At 54.3% G+C, this 19,452-nt stretch overlaps 1 protein-coding gene across 1 annotated transcript in view; it reads left to right on the top strand.

Annotated features, from left to right (window-relative positions):
• Positions 1-469: 469 nt before the first annotated feature.
• The window catches only part of LOC119977312 (transmembrane protein 182-like), a 172,284-nt gene continuing 153,301 nt past the window's right edge, over positions 470-19,452 (top strand). The window contains exon 1 of the mRNA XM_038818079.1: positions 470-915. Coding sequence (XP_038674007.1) covers positions 772-915 — 144 coding nt within the window. The 5' untranslated portion in view covers positions 470-771. The remainder of the gene's footprint in view (positions 916-19,452) is intronic.

Here is a 19,452-nt window from a genome sequence, read left to right as displayed (position 1 = left end):
TGGTTCCATGGATAAGGGATTTCCATCACCTCGATAGATTGGAGAAGATGGCCTCATTCTCCTTAATGAGAAGGTTGAAAACTGATTTGATGGATATGTTCAAAATAGGAGAAGGGGATGGTGGGTGAGACGATGTAAATTTATCCTTCAGTGAGACTGGACATCGAATAACTTCCTTCTGTACTAAAGCAATCCTTATGAGAGTTCTGCAAGTGGACTGGGTAATGTTCCATACAAGCCTCGTCCCTTTTTCATGGAAATTACAGAATACCCTTCGATACCTTTCCTGCCTCATGTACTTATCTAGTTTCCCTTTCAATGATTATCTGCAATTCACCTCAACCGCTTTGCGTGACAGCCAGTCTCCGAATAAGGAAGTTTCTGACGAATAATTCGTGACTTTGGACTCTGAGGTAACATTGTCTCTTGGAATCTGACATAATTCTATGTACCGATTTATTTTGGGACATGAAACTGGGCAGACATATAGCGCTTTATCTTGAATGAGAAATACTTGGAACAGATTTGAATTAAAAAGGGAAATTTTGCTGGAATTTCCCAATAGTTGAACCGGTTTTGGCTGCGTGCAGCGCATTGTCACTAAACTTGATTTCGTGCTGGGAGTTAGTTGCAGGGCTGGGAGTTAGTTGCAGGGTTCAGTTCAAGGACGCCGGCACACCCGTGCAGCCAGTTTCTGGAAGCTGCACATCAGAGCTTCAGGAAGGAGTGAGGAGGGAGACAGTGAGGGACGCTCCGCACAGCGGGAACACCATGCAGCAGCTCACAGTGACTTTGAGTTTTGCCAGGCTCAGCGCTGCCATCGGCCTGCTTCTCTTCTTCTTAACTTCGTGCACCAATTACTGGCTCCACGCGATTACCTACCCGAGGGTGAATGGCACCGAGGTGGCCGAAGTGGTGAGTAGACTCTGAGCGTCCAACGACTGGGACCAAGCCCGGACCCCCCCGCCATGTCAGAGCCCCTCCCCCCATGTCAGAGCCCCTCCCCACCCAAAGTTTCCCCGGACCCCTTCCACCCCGGAACCCTTGTCCTTCCTGCGCCCCCCCCCCCCCCCCCCCCACTTGGACCACCTCAGGTTTTCCCGGATTCCCTCCCCATCGCCCCCCCCCCCCCCCGCCGCTCTCTACCTGGGGGTGGGGGTGACAGGGCTGCTCGCTGTTTACCCACAGTCTGCACATTCGGCGCTCCAGATCTCCAGATAAACACAGTCCCCTGCAAATCCAACTTTCAAACATGGAATGAAATCTTTCTCGAGCGTTTGAACGAGTCGTCCAGGCTTTTTAAAGTGTCTATCAGTTCCTGTAAAAAGAGCACTTTAGTGCTTGTTTTTGCCACCGGATTGGTTTGATGTGGTTTTTCAGAGTTTAATGTTGCTGTAAGATCCCGCACGGCACCTGTGGGGTGGGACGCTTGTTTTGCCCGCGCTCCTTGCCGTGTCCAAGCTCCCCCCCGGGGTGGAGTATCTCAGTTATCCAGTGTATATAAGTGTGGTAGTATGACTAGAGGTATTACGGTACCTTAGAAGTGAGCTGCTATTGGTGCAGAGGACTCGCTGCCCATTGCCTGAGAGGTAGGTAGCTCCGCCTACAAGGTGGGATATAAGAACCCGTGCTTCCCGGCAGTCAGCCATTCTTCTGTACGTCTGCTGCCGGGCACACATCTTGTGCATTAAAGCCTTTTGTTTGGATCTCATCTTCGCCTCGTGTCCAATTGATGGTGCATCAATTTAATGCACAAGTTCTAAAAGATGGAGCTCGTATCAAGCCGGAGTGTCTTCGTCTCAGCCCGCACGCAGCAAATGCAACAGCAGCATTTAAACACTGGCTGGCGTGTTTCAATAGTTACTTGAACACAGCCGTAAACCGCCCGACGAGGGAACAAAACCTGCATATCCTCCACTCGTGCGTTGGCACCGCCATGCACACGCTCATAGAGGACACAACAAACTATGACGCAGCTATGGACTTGCTAAAGGGACATTTCATCCGGCCGGTGAACCAAGTCTACGCACGGCACTTGTTGGCCACGAGACAGCAATTCCCTGGTGAGTCTTTAAACAAATTCTACCAGACCCTCCTTGTTCTGGGGAGAAACTGCGCCTGCCCCCACAAGTTTCTGCGGCCGAACACACCAAACTTTTAATTAGAGACGCTTTTGTTGCGGGTATTCAATCTTCCCAGATCCACCAGAGACTCTTAGAGAAAGAAACTTTAAGCCTCGCTGAGGCACGGGCCCTTGCCCCCTCTCTAGATGTCGCTAATCGCATGGCCCGCGCGTACGCTCCCGACCGTGCGGCGGCCCCCTGGGCAGCATGAAACACGACCCCCCTCACCTCCGCAGACTCAGAACCCTCTCAGGCCTGCGCCACAGGGCGCCCCAATAAACCCATGGGGCCCCACTGCTACTTTTGCGGCCAGGCCAAGCACCCCCGCCAGTGCTGCCCGGCCCCCACCCCAACCTGTAAAAGCTGCGGCAAAAAGGGCCATTTTGCGGCCGTTTGCCAGTCAAAGGCGGTCGCTTCTCGGGACACCGCCCGCGCTCCCCAGGGGCCCCGCGCGGCCCGCAGACATAGTTGCCCCCACCCCCCACCGCCACGAGTGATCACCGGGCACCGTCACTTTGGGCCCTCAACGCCACATGCGATCCACGGGCGCCGCCATTTTGGGCCCCTGATTCCACTTGCGAGCCCCGGGCGCCACCATTTTGTTCACCCTCCACCACGTGCGGCCGACGGGCACCGCAATCTTGGAACGGCACCGAGGACCCCGCAAGTGACCACTCGCTGCCGGATGATGGCTCGGAGTTCCTGCCATGACTCGCCTCAGTAACATTGGATCAGTTACGGCCCCGCACGCTGTCCATGGCGACTACGAAGATCCTTCTCAACGGCCACGAGACGAGCTGCCTGTTGGACTCCGGGAGCACGGAAAGTTTCATCCACGCCGCCACGGTAAGACGCTGTGCACTTCCCATTTTCCCGGTAAAACAAAGAATCGCTCTGGCCTCCGGTTCGCACTCGGTCCAGATCACAGGGTGCTGCGTGGCGGACCTCATGGTCCAGGGGAGGAAGTTTAAAAACTATAAGCTCATCGTCCTTCCCCACCTCTGCGTGGCAGCACTCCTGGAGTTAGATTTCCAGTGCAACCTCCAGAGTTTAACATTCAAATTCGGCGGCCCTATGCCCCCCCTTTCTGTCTGCAGCCTCGTGTCCCTCAAGGTCGATCCCCCATCCTTGTTTGCAAACCTCACCCCGGATTGCAAACCCGTCGCCACCAGGAGCAGGCGGTACAGTGCCCAGGACCGGACCTTCATCAGGTCCGAAGTCCAAAGGCTTCTGAAGGAAGGGGTTATCGAGGCTAGTAACAGCCCCTGGCGAGCACAAGTGCTGGTGGTTAAGACCGGGGAGAAAAATCGGATGGTCATAGACTACAGTCAGACCATCAACAGATTTATGCAGCTGGAAGCGTATCCTCTCCCACGTATCTCCGACCTGGTCAACAGGATCGCGCAGTCCAAGGTTTTTACCACGGTGGACCTTAAGTCCGCCTACCATCAGCTCCCCATCCGCGTGAGTGACCAAAAGTACACTGCGTTCGAGGCGGATGGGCGACTCTACCACTTTTTAAGGATTCCTTTCGGTGTCACGAATGGGGTCTCGGTCTTCCAAAGGGAGATGGACTGAATGGTTGACCAACACGGTTTACGGGCAACCTTCCCGTATCTCGATAATGTCACCATCTGCAGCCACGACCAGCAGGACCACGACACCAACCTCCGCAAATTCCTCCGTACCGCAAAACTCCTTAACCTGACCTACAATAAGGATAAGTGCGTGTTTAGCACCGACCGTCTAGCCATCCTCGGCTACGTAGTGCGTAACGGAGTGTTAGGCCCCGACCCCGAACGCATGCGTCCCCTAATGGAGTTCCCCCTCCCCCACACCCTCAAAGCCCTCAAGGGCTGTTTGGGCTTTTTTTCATGTTACACCCAGTGGGTCCCCAATTACGCCAACAAAGCCCGCCCACCCATCCAGTCCACCATGTTTCCCCTGTCGATGGAGGCCCGCCAGGCCTTTAGCCGCATCAAAGCAGACATTGCAAAGGCTACGATATGCGCTATTGACGAGTCCCTCCCCTTTCAAATCGAGAGTGACGCGTCTGATGTTGCTCTGGCGGCCACCCCCAATCAAGCGGGCAGACCTGTGGCCTTCTTCTCCCGTACCCTGCACACTTCCGAAATCCGCCATTCCTCGGTCGAGATGGAAGCACAGGCCATAGTTGAAGCTGTGCGACATTGGAGGCACTATCTGGCCGGCAGGAGGTTTACCCTCCTCACAGACCAACGGTCAGTGACTTTCATGTTTGATAACACACAGAGGGGCAAGATAAAGAACGATAAGATCTTGCGGTGGAGGATTGAGTTGTCCACGTACAACTACGACATCTTGTATCGTCCTGGGAAGCTAAACGAGCCTCCCGATACCTTGTCCCGCGGCACCTGTGCCAATGCACAAGTGGACTGCCTCCGAACCCTCCACGCGGACCTGTGCCTCCCGGGGGTCACCCGCTTTTTCCATTTCTTAAAGACCCGCAACCTGCCCCACTCCATCGCGGAGGTCAGGACAGTGACCAGGGAATGCCACATCTGCGCGGAGTGCAAGCCGCACTTCTACCGCCCTGAACGAGCGCATCTGATAAAGGCTTCCCGCCCCTTTGAACGTCTCAGCATGGACTTCAAAGGTCCCCTCCCTTCCAACAACCGCAACACGTACTTCCTCATGGTGATTGACGAGTACTCCCGTTTCCCTTTCACCATCCCCTGCCCCGACATGACCACAACCACCATTATCAAAGCCCTGCACACCACCTTCTCCATGTTCGGTTACCCCGCATACATTCATAGCGATCGGGGGGTCCTCATTTATGAGTGACGACATGCGTCAATTCCTGCTCAGCAGGGGCATCGCCTCCAGCAGGACGACCAGTTACAACCCCCGGGGTAAAGGACAGGTCGAGAGGGAGAACGGTACGGTCTGGAAGACCGTCCTGCTGGCCCTCCGGTCCAGAAATCTCCCAGTCCTCCCAGACGCCCTCCACTCAATCCGGTCACTCCTCTGTACCGCCACTAACCAAACGCCCCACGAACATCTTCTTGTTTTTCCCAGGAAGTCTTCCTCAGGGATCCTGCTCCCGACCTGGCTGGCTACCCCCGGGCCCATTCTGCTCAGGAAACACGTGCGGGTGCACAAGTCGGACCCGTTGGTCGAAAAAGTCCAGCTAGTCCCCACGAATCCGCAGTACGCGTATGTGGAATATCCCGACGGCCGACAGGACACGGTCTCCCTCCGGGACCTGGCACCCGCCGGATCTCAGCCACACCCCCCAACACCAGCCCCGCCACAACCCCACCCCCGACCCCCACTGCCCCAGCACCGACGCACCCACAGCTCAGCGGACAGGGACCCCCTCCCCCGGCCTGGCCCCCGCTAGCTCCGACCAGGGGTACGGTTACAGAAACAAGATCGTCGCTCCCGGAGTCACGGATGACCACCGCTCTGACGTCGCTGGCACCGTAGTGCAGGTCAAACAGGACATCGAAGGCGCCCACTTGACTGATTGAATCGATGTGACCTACTGGTGGACTTCTGCCTGTGGATGGACTCTTGTGATTTTCTTTTGATCTTTACCTGTAAACCCATTTCCACCCCCCCCCCCCCCCCCCCCGAATTGTGCACACTGTACATAGTTGTTGTTTTTCCTTTTTGCACATAAATTACTGGTAAGTGGGCAGCCATCGATGCAACGGTAAGGCCTAAACATCTCTAGTCCTACTACCAATCACACGTACTCACGGGACACCACCCCCTCTCCTCATGCCAGCGTCCCCCCCCATCCCCCCCCACTTTTTCAACAAGGGGTGAATATGGTAGTATGACTAGGGGTATTACGGTACCTTAGAAGTGAGCTGCTATTGGTGCAGAGGACTCGCTGCCCATTGGCCCGGGTATGTCATGTGCTTCTCAGCCAATCGGCTGAGAGGTAGGTGGCTCCGCCTACAAGGCGGGTTATAAGAACCCGTGCTTCCCGGCAGTCGGCCATTCTTCTGTACGTCTGCTGCCGGGCACACATCTTGTGCATTAAAACCTTTTGTTTGGATCTTACCTTCGTCTCGTGTCCAATTGATGGTGCATCAATAAGGTTGGTCAGTATACTGATCCATTAGACTGAGGATAACACGGGCTGGAAGTAATATGATTGAAATTAATTTCTCTGAAAACTGTGTTCGCTCCCAACTCGAGAAACAAGGACCATTGTCAGAGACAACGTCAAAAGTTATCCCATGGCGTGCAAAAATTGATTTTGTTGCCTTCACCACCGATCTGGCAGTTGAATCGTTCAGCATCATCACTGCAGGAAAGCTGGAACAATAGTTTATGACTGTCAGGTCGTCAAGACCCTTGAAATAGGATAGTTTCATGCCCACTTTGTTCCATTGACTGGTATCAATTTCCGCCTATTGTATTGTTTCTTTGCTCTGTGAAGACTAATGCATCTGACAAATTGTACATGCTCGAACATATTGGTCAATATCTCTGCTTATTCCCGACAAATACAGCCACTGTCTGTCTCTTCTGCAACACTTTTCATTGCCTTGATGACTCTCGTGAATCTGATGCAGAATTCCTAAACGTAAACTGGCAGGAATCACTCTCCTGTCTCCCTTCAGCAGAACACCATCTACTGTGGATAGATGATCTCTTATATCTCGAAAGGCAGATCGACATGCAGCAGGTCATCCTTCTTTTAGGTATTGTTTCACCTTCTGGGTCATCAAATTCTTTTCAGTTTTGGCTTTTATGGTCTGTAGTTTGCGGTCAGGCACTGGTAGTATCTCGGTGATTTGACAAGCTTGAGATTACACTATTTGGACTATCTTGGGTTCTGATATTTCAGCATTAGTGGTTGCCCTGGACTCTGATATGTCAGCATCATTGGTAGCTTTGGAGAGGTCGTCCACAACACCCAAGTCTATTCTTGACTCTTCATCTTGGTCAGCTGAAGTACTGGTTGAGTGAATCCTTTCAACCAGCTGCAATCTTTCATAAGCATCCACTCCAATTAATGATGATTTCTCACCCTCCACCACCTCGAAGTCGATGGGTATCTCGATGTTCCGATTCTTAAAAACAAGACAGCAGAATCCTCTTGTGACTATCTTGTTATCATTGTAATCTTCAGACTTATGGTGGCGGTGATGTGCTGAGCGGATGTACATCAGGTGGCTCTCCTCCCAATCGGACCCAGAATAGTGAATTTTTAGGATTCTTGGCTCAAAAGGCTACCCAGAACTCCTTAAAACCCAAAAGGCATTAGCAGTGAAGAAGCAGAAGAGAAGATGCCAGCAAACAGTGGTTCAAAGGGCCAGCGAGAAGGCAGAAGCGGCGGTAAGGGGCAGGAGCAACGAGCGGATGACGCGGTGGACCCACAAGGCGAAGCGGAGGCCCAGGCGAACCAAGAGAGGGGGCAACCGGTAACCCGAACAGCAGAACATGAACCGGCAGCAATGCCCCCCACCACACCAGGGGATAGATAGAAGACATTCCGAAAAAAAGAACTGACTGCCATGAGGGAGGCGATTAACATGGAATTCCAGCTGGTGGTGAAAGAAAAGAGGTGGTGAAAATGGTGGCGATGGAGCAATGGCCGCCCTCCAGCACACGATAGACGGCTTGGGAAAAAAGGTGGAAGCCCAGGAAAGGAAGATCCTGGACCTGGAAAGGGCGCCAACCGACCAGAGTGATAGGATCGTGGCTCTGGAGACCAAAGTGAAGAGGTAGGTGGCGGTCCAAGGGAATCTGAGGGAAAGGTAGAGGACCAGGAAAAGACATCCAGATGACAGAATGTCCAAATTGTAGGACTGCCAGAAGGTTGAGGGAAGGGGACCAATGGACTACATTGCCCAATTGCTGGACAACCGAGTCGGGAGGGACAGCTTCCCAAAGCCCCCAGAGCTCAACAGGACACACAGGTCGCTCCGACTGAAACCGAACACTGGGGAGCAGCCAAGAGCGATAATTGCAAAGCTGCACCGGTACCAGGACCAGGAGAAAATATCCGAAGGTGGGCCCAACAGACAAAGTCATGCTCGTGGGAAGGATACAGAATAAGGGTATATCAGGACATTGGGGCGGATCTGTCAAAAAAAAGGGCCGAATTTAATAAGGCAATACCGGCACTCTACAAGAGCGGGGTGAGGTTTGGCATGTTGTTCCCAGCTAGACTCTGGGTAACTTACAAGGGGAAAGAACACTACTTCAGCACCCCGGCGGAGGCCGAAGAGTTTGTGAAAACCAACAATCTAGAGAAGGAACAAACGAGGCAATGGTGGGGGCAGTGTGGAAGAAGACAAAAAGCAGAGGGCGAAACAGGACCAAAACCTATTGTACAGACTCTGTATTTGCAGAGGACTGTGCTGCCTCATTCTCAGATTAAAGTAGGAAGACAGAGAGAGGGGAGCAAGGACAGGGGAAATAGGTGAGGGAGTGAAGAAGGGAGCGGAGGCAGGCAGATAGAACAGGGACAGGGCGAGACCAGCCCAGGACGGAGAGCCACCATAATAGCAGGAAGCGCTAGCATGGGAAGACAAGCAGTAAAGGGGTAAGGGGGCTGCGGCGCACCTCTCAGGGAGAGGGAGCGTCTGGCCGGGGTGGGGGGGGAGGACAGAAAGGATGGTGAATACGGGGGGTGGGTGGGGGGGTGGGGGGGGGGGGGGGGGGTGGGGGGGGGGACAGGGAGGGGAAGGGGGGAACAGGGTGGGCGACTCACAGAACAGGAAAGGGGTAGAAAGATAGGGAAGGATTGACGGCGAGAAAGGAACAGGCCTCGGCGGGCATGGAACAGGCCAAGGATCCAAGATGGTGCCGCAAGCAGCCACTTTGGAGGGTCTCTAAACAAAAAGAGACCCCAGAGTGCAGGGCACAATCATGCGGCATACACACAGTTGGCAGCCATGTTGGGTGCCCCTGGACAAAGGGAAACCCCGGAGCGCAGGGGCCCGGCTTCATGGTGAAAACGGCAACCGTGGCCATTTTGAATGGCCCCTTAACAAAGGGAAACCCTGGAGTGCAGAGGTATGTCCACCAGGTAAGTATGGTTGATCCTGCAGCACTGTGGGGGGGGGGGGGGGGGGGGGGGGGTCAGAAGCCCCCACCAGGATAGTCACCTGGAATTTAAGGGGACTTAACGGTCCAGTAATGAAATTCAGAATCTTCGCGCACCTGAGGAGGCTGAAGGTGGACATATTCTACCTGCAGGAGGCACCTGAGGGTGAAGGACAGATTACTGGAAAGGAAGGGTTGGGTGGGACAGACGTACCACTTATGCTATGGAATGAGGGTGAGGGAAGTAGCCATATTGATTAGTAAGAAGATAAGGCTTACAGAGACGAGGACGGTCACAAACCCAGGGGGACGGTCTGTCATGGTCAGCGGTGCCCTGGAAGGGGCACCAGTAGTCCTGGTGAATGTGTACTTTCCCAACCGGGACGGCACAGACTTTATAAAAAAATCCATGGCGGAAATCCCTGACATTGACACGCACTGACTGATTATGGCGGGGGGGGGGGGCGACTTCAATTGTGTACAGGACCCGCTTACTGACCGATCGAGCCCCAGAATGGGGAAAAAGACAGGCATGGCTGAGGAACAGGGAGCATTTATGGAGCAGATGGGGGCGGTGGACCGTTGAAGGTTCTTACACCCGGGAGAAAAAGAATTCTCATTCTTTTCTCAAGTACACAAGGTATATACCTGAACCAGCTTCTTTGCAATGGGGAAATTGGTGCTTCCAGAAATTATAGGAGCGGAATACTCCATGCTAGTCATCTTTGACCATGCTCTACACTACATGGATGTGAGGTTGGACACAGGCAGTGCCCAGCGCCCCACATGGAGGCTGGATATGGACCTCCTGGCTGACAAGGCCTTCTGCCAGAAATCATCACAGGCCATAGGCGACTATGTGAGTAACAGCCGGAACGGGGATTTCCGGGGTTGGCCACGGAATGAGTTGTCACACACAGGGCAGCTCCTGCTTGAAGACACACAAAGGAGTGGGTGGAATTTTGATGAAAAGACGTAGGTGAATGTTGGAGGAGTAGTTTCCCCCGGGAGTGGTATGTCTGCTGGCTAGCAGACCCGGCAGAAAACAGTGAGAGAACAGGCTAAAGAGTTGGAAGCCTGTTCTGCAGCAACAGCCAGAGTAAGCACAGTGTCAGGGGAAGAGCTGATGCAAGCTGGAAAGCCCCAGATGGAGGAGCTGATGGCTTTCATTAAGGAGGAATACCGCCAGCAGAGGAAGGAAATGCTGGAGGATCGCTCAAAGGACATCGAAGGAGCTTTGGCATCCCTGAAGAGTTCTCGAGAACGGGTGAAGTGTTTGAAGGTGCACAGGTCACAGATTCAGCAGATCGCAGGAGTGATCTTGGACCACAGCGATCATGTGGTGGCTCTGGAGGCGGAGGTGGGCTCCTAGGGGACTGTGTAAAATGTTGAGGGCAAAGGTGGAGAAACAGGAGAACGTCTCGAGAAGGGGAAACCTGTGAATAATGGGCCTGCCTGAAGGAGTGGAAGGTGTGAGTGCCATGACGTACGTCTCGAAGATGCTGGTGGGCTGGTGGCAGAAGAGGTGCTAGATAAGGCGCCTGAAATGGACAGAGCGCATAGGTCCCTGAGGCAGAAGGGGAGCCGATGCGGGCGGTGATCGTGGGACTCCACAAATTTGTGGAGAAAGCGAAGATTCTGCGATGGACCAGGCAGAAGCATACCTGCGACTGGGAGGAGAATAGCATCCAAATTTATCAGGCCAATGGAGCTGTGTCGGCAAAGCAGTGAGCAGGTTTCAACAAGGCCAAGGCGGTGCTGTACCAGCCGCAGATCAGGTTTGGGGTGCTCTACCCGGCAAAATTATGGGTGATTTTCGGAGACCGGGTATTATTTCGAGACCCGAGAAGCGGCCAAAGACTTTATTAAGGAGCATAAACTGTGGGAATGGACAATGTTTGGGAACTGGGGTGCTGGCACTTTATAATGGTTGGAAGCATATTTGAAGTGGGGGTAGGGATTGGGGGATTTTTGCCTTATTTGGGGATGGAGTTTGCTGTTTATTGTTGAGATTGTTTGGGGTTGTAGGGGTGAAGAGTTTATGTGGGGATGGGTGTTCCCATCCCCCCCCACCCCCCCTCCTGTTTTATGGGACTGTTTGTGTTTAACATCGGTTTGTTTGCTTTTGGAGAAGGCTGCCTGGAATTCAGGAGAAGTCCTTGTTTGGGTGGGGGAGGGTAAGGTCAGCAAGGAGCCTTCCTCCTTGAGCTGAGGAGTGCGGGGGAGGGAAGGAGATGTCATTGGGTGGTGCCTTTGGGCAGGGGTGGGTGCGCTAGCAGGTGATGCTGGTGAATGGATGTGAGGTGGTGGGGAGAAGGCCGAGAGGGGTGGCCGGGACAGGGAGGGGGAAGGGAGGGATGGGAGGAGGGGAGAAAGGGGTGGAGGCTGTTGCGACATGGCAGGGGGTGAGAGATGTCAGGGGCAGAGAAAGGGGCCATCCGGAATGAGCTAGGTATAGAGGGGAATTAAGGGGGTGGGAGTTAAGTGGGGAAGATGACAGACAGTAGAGAGGATTAGAGGCATAAGCCTTCGAGAAGGCTGGTAACGTGGAACGTCCGGGGACTGAATGGGCCGGCTAAAAGGTCACGGGTGTTCGTGCACCTCAGGAGCTTCAAAGCGGGGTGATCTTTCTGCAGGAGACGCACCAGGTTAGGTTAAAGAAGGGGTGGGTCGGGCAGGTTTTTCACTCGGGGTTTGATTTGAAATCGAGAGGAGTGGCGATTTTAATAAGCAAAAAAATGGGATTTGTGAGTACCAAGGAGGTGAGGGATCCGGGTGGGAGATATGTGATTGTGAGTGGGGTACTGGAAGGGGCACCGAGAGTGTTGGTAAATGTATATGCCCCAAATTGGGATGATATGGGTTTTATGAGGGGTTTGCTGGCAGCGATCCCGGATTTGACCACGCACCAGTTGATCAGGGGAGGAGATTTTAACTGTGTCCTGGAGCCGAGGGTGGATAGATCGAGCCCGAGGTCGATGGGTAGGGTATGAATGGCGAGGGAGCTGGGGGGGGGGGGGGCTGGTTTATGAAGAGGATGGGTCTGGTGGATCCATGGCGATTCCAGATCCCAGGGGGAAGGGAGCTTTCCTTCTTTTCACACGTCCATAAGGATTGATTACTTTGTAGTGGATCGGGAGACTTTGGTTGGGATGGAGGGGCCGTTAAGATAGTTATCTCGGATCAGGAGCAGGACGAGAGGCCGGGGTGGAGGTTTACCTCGGGGTTGTTGGCGGATGGAGATTTTTGTGATAAGGTGCGGGTGATTAAGGAGTATGTGGAGCTGAATCAGAATGAGGAAGTGTCAGCGGCTATTTTCTGGGAAGCACTGAAGGCAGTGGTCCGGGTGGAAATTATTTGTTTAGGGCCCATGTGGATAGGGAAAGGAGGGAGGAACATGAACGTCTCGTGAGCGAGATAGGGGAGGTGGACAGGGAATATTTAAGGGTGCCCACCATGGAGGGATTGGCAAGGAGGAAAAGTTGCAGGGGCAGTTTGACAGGCTGACAACAGGGAGGGCAGATGGGCAACTGCGTAGGGCAAGAGGGGTGCAATATGAGTATGGAGTGAAGGCAAACCGCATACTGGCGCACCAGCTGCAGAGGCAGGCTGCGTCCAGGGAAATATTGAAGATACGGACTGGGGATGTGGGGTCAGAGCCAGGGAGGATAAATGAGGCGTTTCGGAATTACTACCAGAGACTTTATGAGGGCGGACCCCAGAGGGAGAGGAGGGGGACATGAGGCGGTTTCTGGAAGATAAAGTATGAGTTGAGAGGCGCAACAGGGGGTTTGAGAAAAGGTAGGGGATGTTTGTGACCGTGTTTGAGGAACTGTTCGTCGCAGGGGGCTGGTGGGAGGGGGGAAGTGGGGGAGCGTGAAAAAGGGGAAAAATCTGTACAGACATTATTGTTGATTGTTGGAAAGTATGTTTCCCATGGTGTTTATTTGCTGTAATCTGTTTTGATGCAAGTTTGTCAAAAAAAACAACCAGAACGGGGAGGTCTCTCCCTCCATGTTCTGAGGGGCACTAAAGGCTGTGATCAGAGGGGAAATCATAGCCTACAAGGCATGTAGAGATAGGGAAGAGAAGGAGGCCAGAAAACAGCTGATAGACTCCATCCTGGAAGTCAACAGACAGTACTCCGAGGGCCCCACCATAGAGCTACTGGTGGAGAGGAAAAAGCTACAAATGGACTTTCACCTGCTGTCCACTATGAAAGCAGTACACCAACTCCACCTGACAGGGGAGACCTTTTGCGAACAAGGAGAAAAGGCTGGCCGCCTACTGGCTCACCAGCTGAAAAAGCAGGCAGCCACGAGGGAGATAGCGCAGGTAAAGAATGACAGAAGCAGGATGGCTGCGGAACCAAAAGAGGTCAATCAAGCATTTGAGACCTTCTAACGAGGGCTGTACACCTCCGAACCTCCCGACTGGTTCATGGGGGTGAAACAGTTCCTCGACGGATTGAAAATGCCGGTTGTGGGGAAGGACAGACGGGGGGGTGGGGGGGTGGGGGGGGGGGGGGGGGTGGGGGGGAGCTGGAAGCACCAATAGATCTGGGAGAAATAATGGAGAGCATCAGCTCCATGGAGGCGGGGAAGGCACCGGGACCGGACAGGTTCCCGCCGGACTTCTGCAAAAATTCCCACCAGCCCTGGCCCCACACCTAAGGGACATGTTCGCAACTCGCTAGCAAGGGGCATTTTGCCTCCTACACGAGCGCAGGCCACCATTTCATTGATATCCAACTTAATGTGGATCAAATGAGTGTGGAATTAAAAATACTCGCAAAGATCCTGGCTAAAAGGCTGGAGAACTCTGTACCAGAGGTGGTTGCTGAAGACCAAACGTGCTTTATCAAGGGTAGGCAAATCACTGCGAACATTAGGCGGCTGTTGAATGTAATGATAACACCCCGCCCCCTCCCCTCGGGGCGAGAACACCAGAGGTGATCATCTCCTTGGACACGGAAAAGGCCTTCGACAGAGTTGAATGGAAGTATTCCGAGGTGCTGGAACTGTTTGGGCTAGGAGCGGGATTCACCGTCTGGGTGAACGTTCAAACTAACACCACCAGATCTGAATACTTCCAGCTACAAAGAGGCACAAGGCAAGGATGCCCATTGTCCCCGCTCCTGTTTGCATTAGCAATTGAATCCCCGCCGATAACCTTACGGGATGCAAAGAGGTGACAGAGCACAGAATTTCATTCTATGCAGATGACCTGCTCCCGAACGTCTCAAAGCCACAGGAAGGACTGAAAGCAATCATGCGGATCCTAAGAGAGTTTGGAACATTCTCAGGTTACAAATGCAACCTGGTCAAAAGTGAGGCATCCCAGTGAACCCAACCTGGGGATCCAAATAGCCAAGGACTTGACACAGATCCATAAATGGAATCTGACCAGCCTGGTGGAGGAAGTCAAAAAGGACCTACAGAGGTGGGGCTCACTCCCAGTCTGCCTGGCGGGGAGAGTGTAGATGATCAAGATGAACGTGCTGCCGAGATTCCTCTTCCTGTTTAGGTCCATATCGATCTTCATCCCAAAGCCTTCTTCCAGAACATAGATAGCTTAATTATGGCATTTGTGTGGGAGGCCAAAAATCCAAGAGTCCCCAAATAAACACTGCAAAGGAGCCTTGTATTGCCAAACCCACATAACCACTGGGCAGCAACAGCGGAAAGAGTGAGGGGATGGGTGCAAGTAGAACAACTCAGAGTAGGTGCAGATGGAGGAGGCCTCCTGCAAGGGAACAACCCTCCAGGCCCTGGCCACGACAGCACCACCTCCACCCTTGACGAAATATACATCGAGCCCGCTGGTAGCAGCCACACTGAAAACGTTGGGTCAACTAAGACAGCACTTCGGGCTGACCAAGATGTCCTCCATGGCCCCCATCTGCGATAACCACAGATTCCTGCCAGCCATGCTAGACGCAACGTTTAAAAAATGGAAGCAGCACAAGGGAACGCTGACAGTTAGGGACTTCCCTGTAGAACACAAAGTAGCAACGTTGAACAAACTAACGGAGGAATGGGAACTACCGACAGGGCAGGAAATGAGACACTAACAAATAAAACTCTTCCTCTGCAAAGTGGCAGTAGGATACCCCTGGGCCCCGGAGACCACACAATTAGAGGACCTGAAGACCATGGACAATAAGGAAGGGGGACTCTGTGGTAGAATATACGGACAGCTGCTGGACAGAGCCCGAAGCCCACTGGGCAATACCAAACGGAAATGGGAGGACGAACTGGGGACAGAAGTGGGGTGGGGTCTCTGGAGCAAAGGACTGAGCAGGGCCAACTCCACCTCCCTCTGCGCAAGGCTCAGCCTAATCCAGTTCAAAGTGGTGCACAGAGCACACCTGACCAGCACGGTGATGCGACCATCAATTTTACGAGACAATGAATAGAAGTGAACAGTGGTTTTAATGAGCTAAATCTGTGCCTACCTGCGACTGCTCTGTACTGAGTGCCGCCTACAGGCTACAGATCTATAAAACTCTCCCAAGGGGGCGGAGCCATAGGCGGAGCTCACTAGGGCCCCAACATAATACAATACAATTACAGTGGTGAATGGTAGCAGCAATATGTTCACCACATTCACCCCCAGCGGGGGTGAAGGGCTTACAGGTCAAGTCTGTCCGGCGCCCTGATCGTTCGCTGTGATCGCCTCTGCTCTGGCTTCGCCGCGGGCACGGATGTTGGGCTCGTTGACTCCTGGAGCATGTCGTCCGGAGCTTCATCGTGGTGGGTCGGCGATGGGGTGAGGGGGGTGTGTAGGCAATGTAGTGGCGGGGTGGGGGCGGTGTTCGGTGTAGAATGTGATCGTTTCTGGGGAACCAGAGGGTGCCAGATCCCGGAGGGAGACTGTATCTTGTCGGCCGTCGCGGTACGCCATGTAGGCATACTGAGGGTTGGCATGTAGGAGCTGGACCCTCTTGCCCAGGGTGTCGGACTTATGGCTCCTCACGTGCTTCTGGAGGAGGACAGGCCCCAGTGTCGTCAGCCAGGACGGAAGCGCGACCCCGGAGGTGGATTTTCTGGGGAAGACAAATAGACGGTCGTGAGGGGTCTCGTTCGTGGCTGTACAGAGGAGCGACCGAATCGAGTGGAGCGTGTCGGGGAGGACCTCCTGCCAGAGGGAAACCGGGAGATCTCTAGAACGTAGGGCCAGAAGGACGGCCTTCCATACCATCGCATTCTCCCTCTCCACCTGTCTGTTTCCCCGGGGGTTGTAACTGGTAGTCCTGCTCGAGGCAATGCCCTTACCGAGCAGATGCTGACGCAGCTCGTCGCTCATGAACGAGGAGCCCCAGTCACAGTGGACGTAAGTGGGGAAACCGAACAGGGTGAAGATGCTTTGCAGGGCCTTAATAACCATGGCCACGGTCATGTCGGGGCATGGGATGGCAAAGGGTAAACGGAGTACTCGTCAACGACGTTGAGAAAATACACGTTGCATTCAGTGGAGGGGAGGGGCCCTTTGAAATCGACGCTGAGGCGCTCAAAGGGGCGGGATGCCTTCACCAGGTGGGCCTTGTCTGGCCGTTGGAAGTGCGGCTTGCACTCCACGCAGACTTGGCAGTCCCTGGTCATGGCCCTGATCTCGTCTGTGGAGTAGGGCACGTTGCGGGCCTGGATAAAGTGGAGAAGCCGGGTGACTCCCGGGTGAGAGAGGTCATTGTGGATGGCCTCCATTGAAGTCGGTTATCTTGCGCGCTGGCGCATGTGCCGTGGGACAGGGCGTCTGGGGGCTCATTCAGCTTCCCAGGACGATATACTATATCGTAATTATAGGTGGAGAGTTTGATTCTCCACCGCAAGATTTTATCATTCTTGATCCGCTGTGTGCTGTTGAACATAAAGGCTACCGACTGTTGGTCGGTGACGAGGGTGAACCTCCTACCGGCCAGGTAGTGCCTCCAATGCCGCACAGCTTCCACAATGGCTTGTGCTTCCTTTTCGACAGAGGAGTGTCGAATTTTGGAGGCGTTGAGGGTACGGGGAAAAAAAGCCACAGGCCTGCCTGCCTGGTTAAGGGTAGCTGCCAGGGTGACATCTGACGCGTCACTCTCCACCTGGAAGGGGATGGACCCGTCCACCGTGTGCGCCGCGGCCTTCGTGATGTCTGCGTTGATGCGGCTGAAGGCCAGGCGGGCCTCAGTCGTCAGGGGAAAGATGGTGGCTTTGATAAGTGGGCGGGCTTTGTCCGCATAGTTGGGGACCCACTGGGCATAATATGAAAAGAAACTGAGGCATCTTTTCAGGGCCTTGGGGCAGTGGGGAAGGGGGAGGGAAGGGGGAGTTGCAGGAGAGGGCGCATGTGGTCGGGGTTGGGCCCTCGGACTCCGTTTTCCATGACACAGCCGAGGAAGGCTAGTCGGGTTGTGCGGAAAACCCATTTCTCCTTGTTGTAGGTGAGATTGAGGGCTTGGGCGGTTTGGAGGAACTTCTGAAGGTTGGCGTTGTGGTCCTGCTGATCATGGCCACAGATGGTGACGTTATCCAAGTACGGGAACGTGGCCCGCTGCCCGTACTTGTCAACTATTCGATCCATCGTTCTTTGGAAGACCGATACCCCATTGGTGATGCCGAAGGGGACCCTGAGGAAGTGGAAGAGGCGGCCTCAAAGGCCGTGTAGTGGCGGTCTTCTGGGTGGATCGGGAGCTGGTGGTATGCGGACTTCAGGTCTACCATGGAGAAAACCCGGTGGTGTGCAATCTGATTCACCATGTCCGCTATGCAGGAAAAGGGGTATGCATCGAGTTGCGTGTAACGATTTATGGTCTGGCTGTAGTCCACGACCATCGGTTCTTTTCCCCGGTCCTGATGACCACCACTTGGGCTCTCCAGGGGCTATTACTGGCCTCGATGATCCCCTCCCTCAAGAGCCACTGGACCTCCGACAGTCCTGGGCACTGTACCGCCTGCTTCTGGTGGCGACGGGTTTACAGTCGGAGGTGAGGTTCGTGAAGAGCGAGGGAGGGGCGCCTTAAGGGTTGCGAGGCTACATACGGTGAGAGGGGGTAGGGGTCCACCGAACTTCATGGTCAGGCTTCGGAGGTTGCACTGGAAATTCAGTCCTAACAGGAGAGGAACGCAGAGGTGAGGAGGACATAGAGCTTAAAATCGGCATACTCGGCGCCCTGTATCGCGAGGTTCGCGACACAGTACCCCCGGATCTGCACTGAATGTGATCCAGAAACGAGGGAGATTGTTTGGGATGCGGGGGAAATCTGGAGGAAACAGCGCCTTACCGTGTCTGGATGGATGAAACTCTCCGTGCTCCCAGAGTCAAACAGACAGGACGTTTCGTGCCTATTGACCCGGATGGTCATCATGGAGTTCTTGAGGTGCTTGGGCCGTGACTGGTCGAGGGGTACAGCGCCAAGCTGTGGGTAGCCAGCGTGGTTGGTGGTAGTGGGGTGGTCCCAAGATGGCGGCCCCCATCGGTCACACGTGACGGGCGGTGTTGAAGATGGTGGCCAAGATGGTGGCCTCCGTCGGTTGCATGTGTCGGGTGACGTTGAAGATGGCGGCCAAGATGGCGGCCCCCATGAATCGCACGTGTCGGGTAGAGTTAAGATGGCGGCTCCCATGGGTAGCACGAGGCGAATGACGCGTCAGAAGGGGGCAGTACCGGCAGGCACGCAGCCACGCTGCGGGGTCTGTGGGCATTTGAGTCTGTGAGTCGGGCCTGTGATTTTGCAACTTTGGGTCGGGCCAAGTAGACTTTGGCAAAATGTCCTTTCTTGCCACAGTCGCTGCAGGTTGCATTCTGAGCTGGGCAACGCAGACTGGGGTGCTGGTTCTGACAGCAGAAATAGCAAGGCGGGCTCCGGGTTGGGTGGCCAGCCGCGTAGCACAGGCATGGGACACCCTCGGGTCGGGTGATGGTCACGCCACCGGCACCCACAAGGAAGTCGCGTGGTCGGAGGGGAAAGCATTCAGACTCTGGAAGGCTACCTCTAACGAGGTGGATAGTTTTACCGTCTCTTCTAGGTCAAGGGCGCCCTTTTTGAGCAGGCGCTGTCTGACATAGTTGGACCGGACCCCAGCCACATAGGTGTCCCTGATGACGTGTTCCATGTGCTGCGAGGCCGTGATGTCATTGTAATTACAGTTTTGAGTGAGTACCCTCAGGTCGCGTAGATATTCCTCCAGCGATTCCCCGGGGCGTTGACAACGCGTGGTGAGGAGATGCCGGACGAATACTTAATTCACCGGCCTCACATAGTGTCTTTTCAGGATCGCGACCGCGTCTG

The sequence above is a fragment of the Scyliorhinus canicula genome, chromosome 14 (genome assembly GCF_902713615.1).
Source record: "Scyliorhinus canicula chromosome 14, sScyCan1.1, whole genome shotgun sequence".
NCBI lineage: Eukaryota > Metazoa > Chordata > Chondrichthyes > Carcharhiniformes > Scyliorhinidae > Scyliorhinus > Scyliorhinus canicula.
The sequence above is the reverse complement of the archived record's forward strand: the minus strand, read 5'-3'. Positions and strand labels throughout refer to the sequence as shown.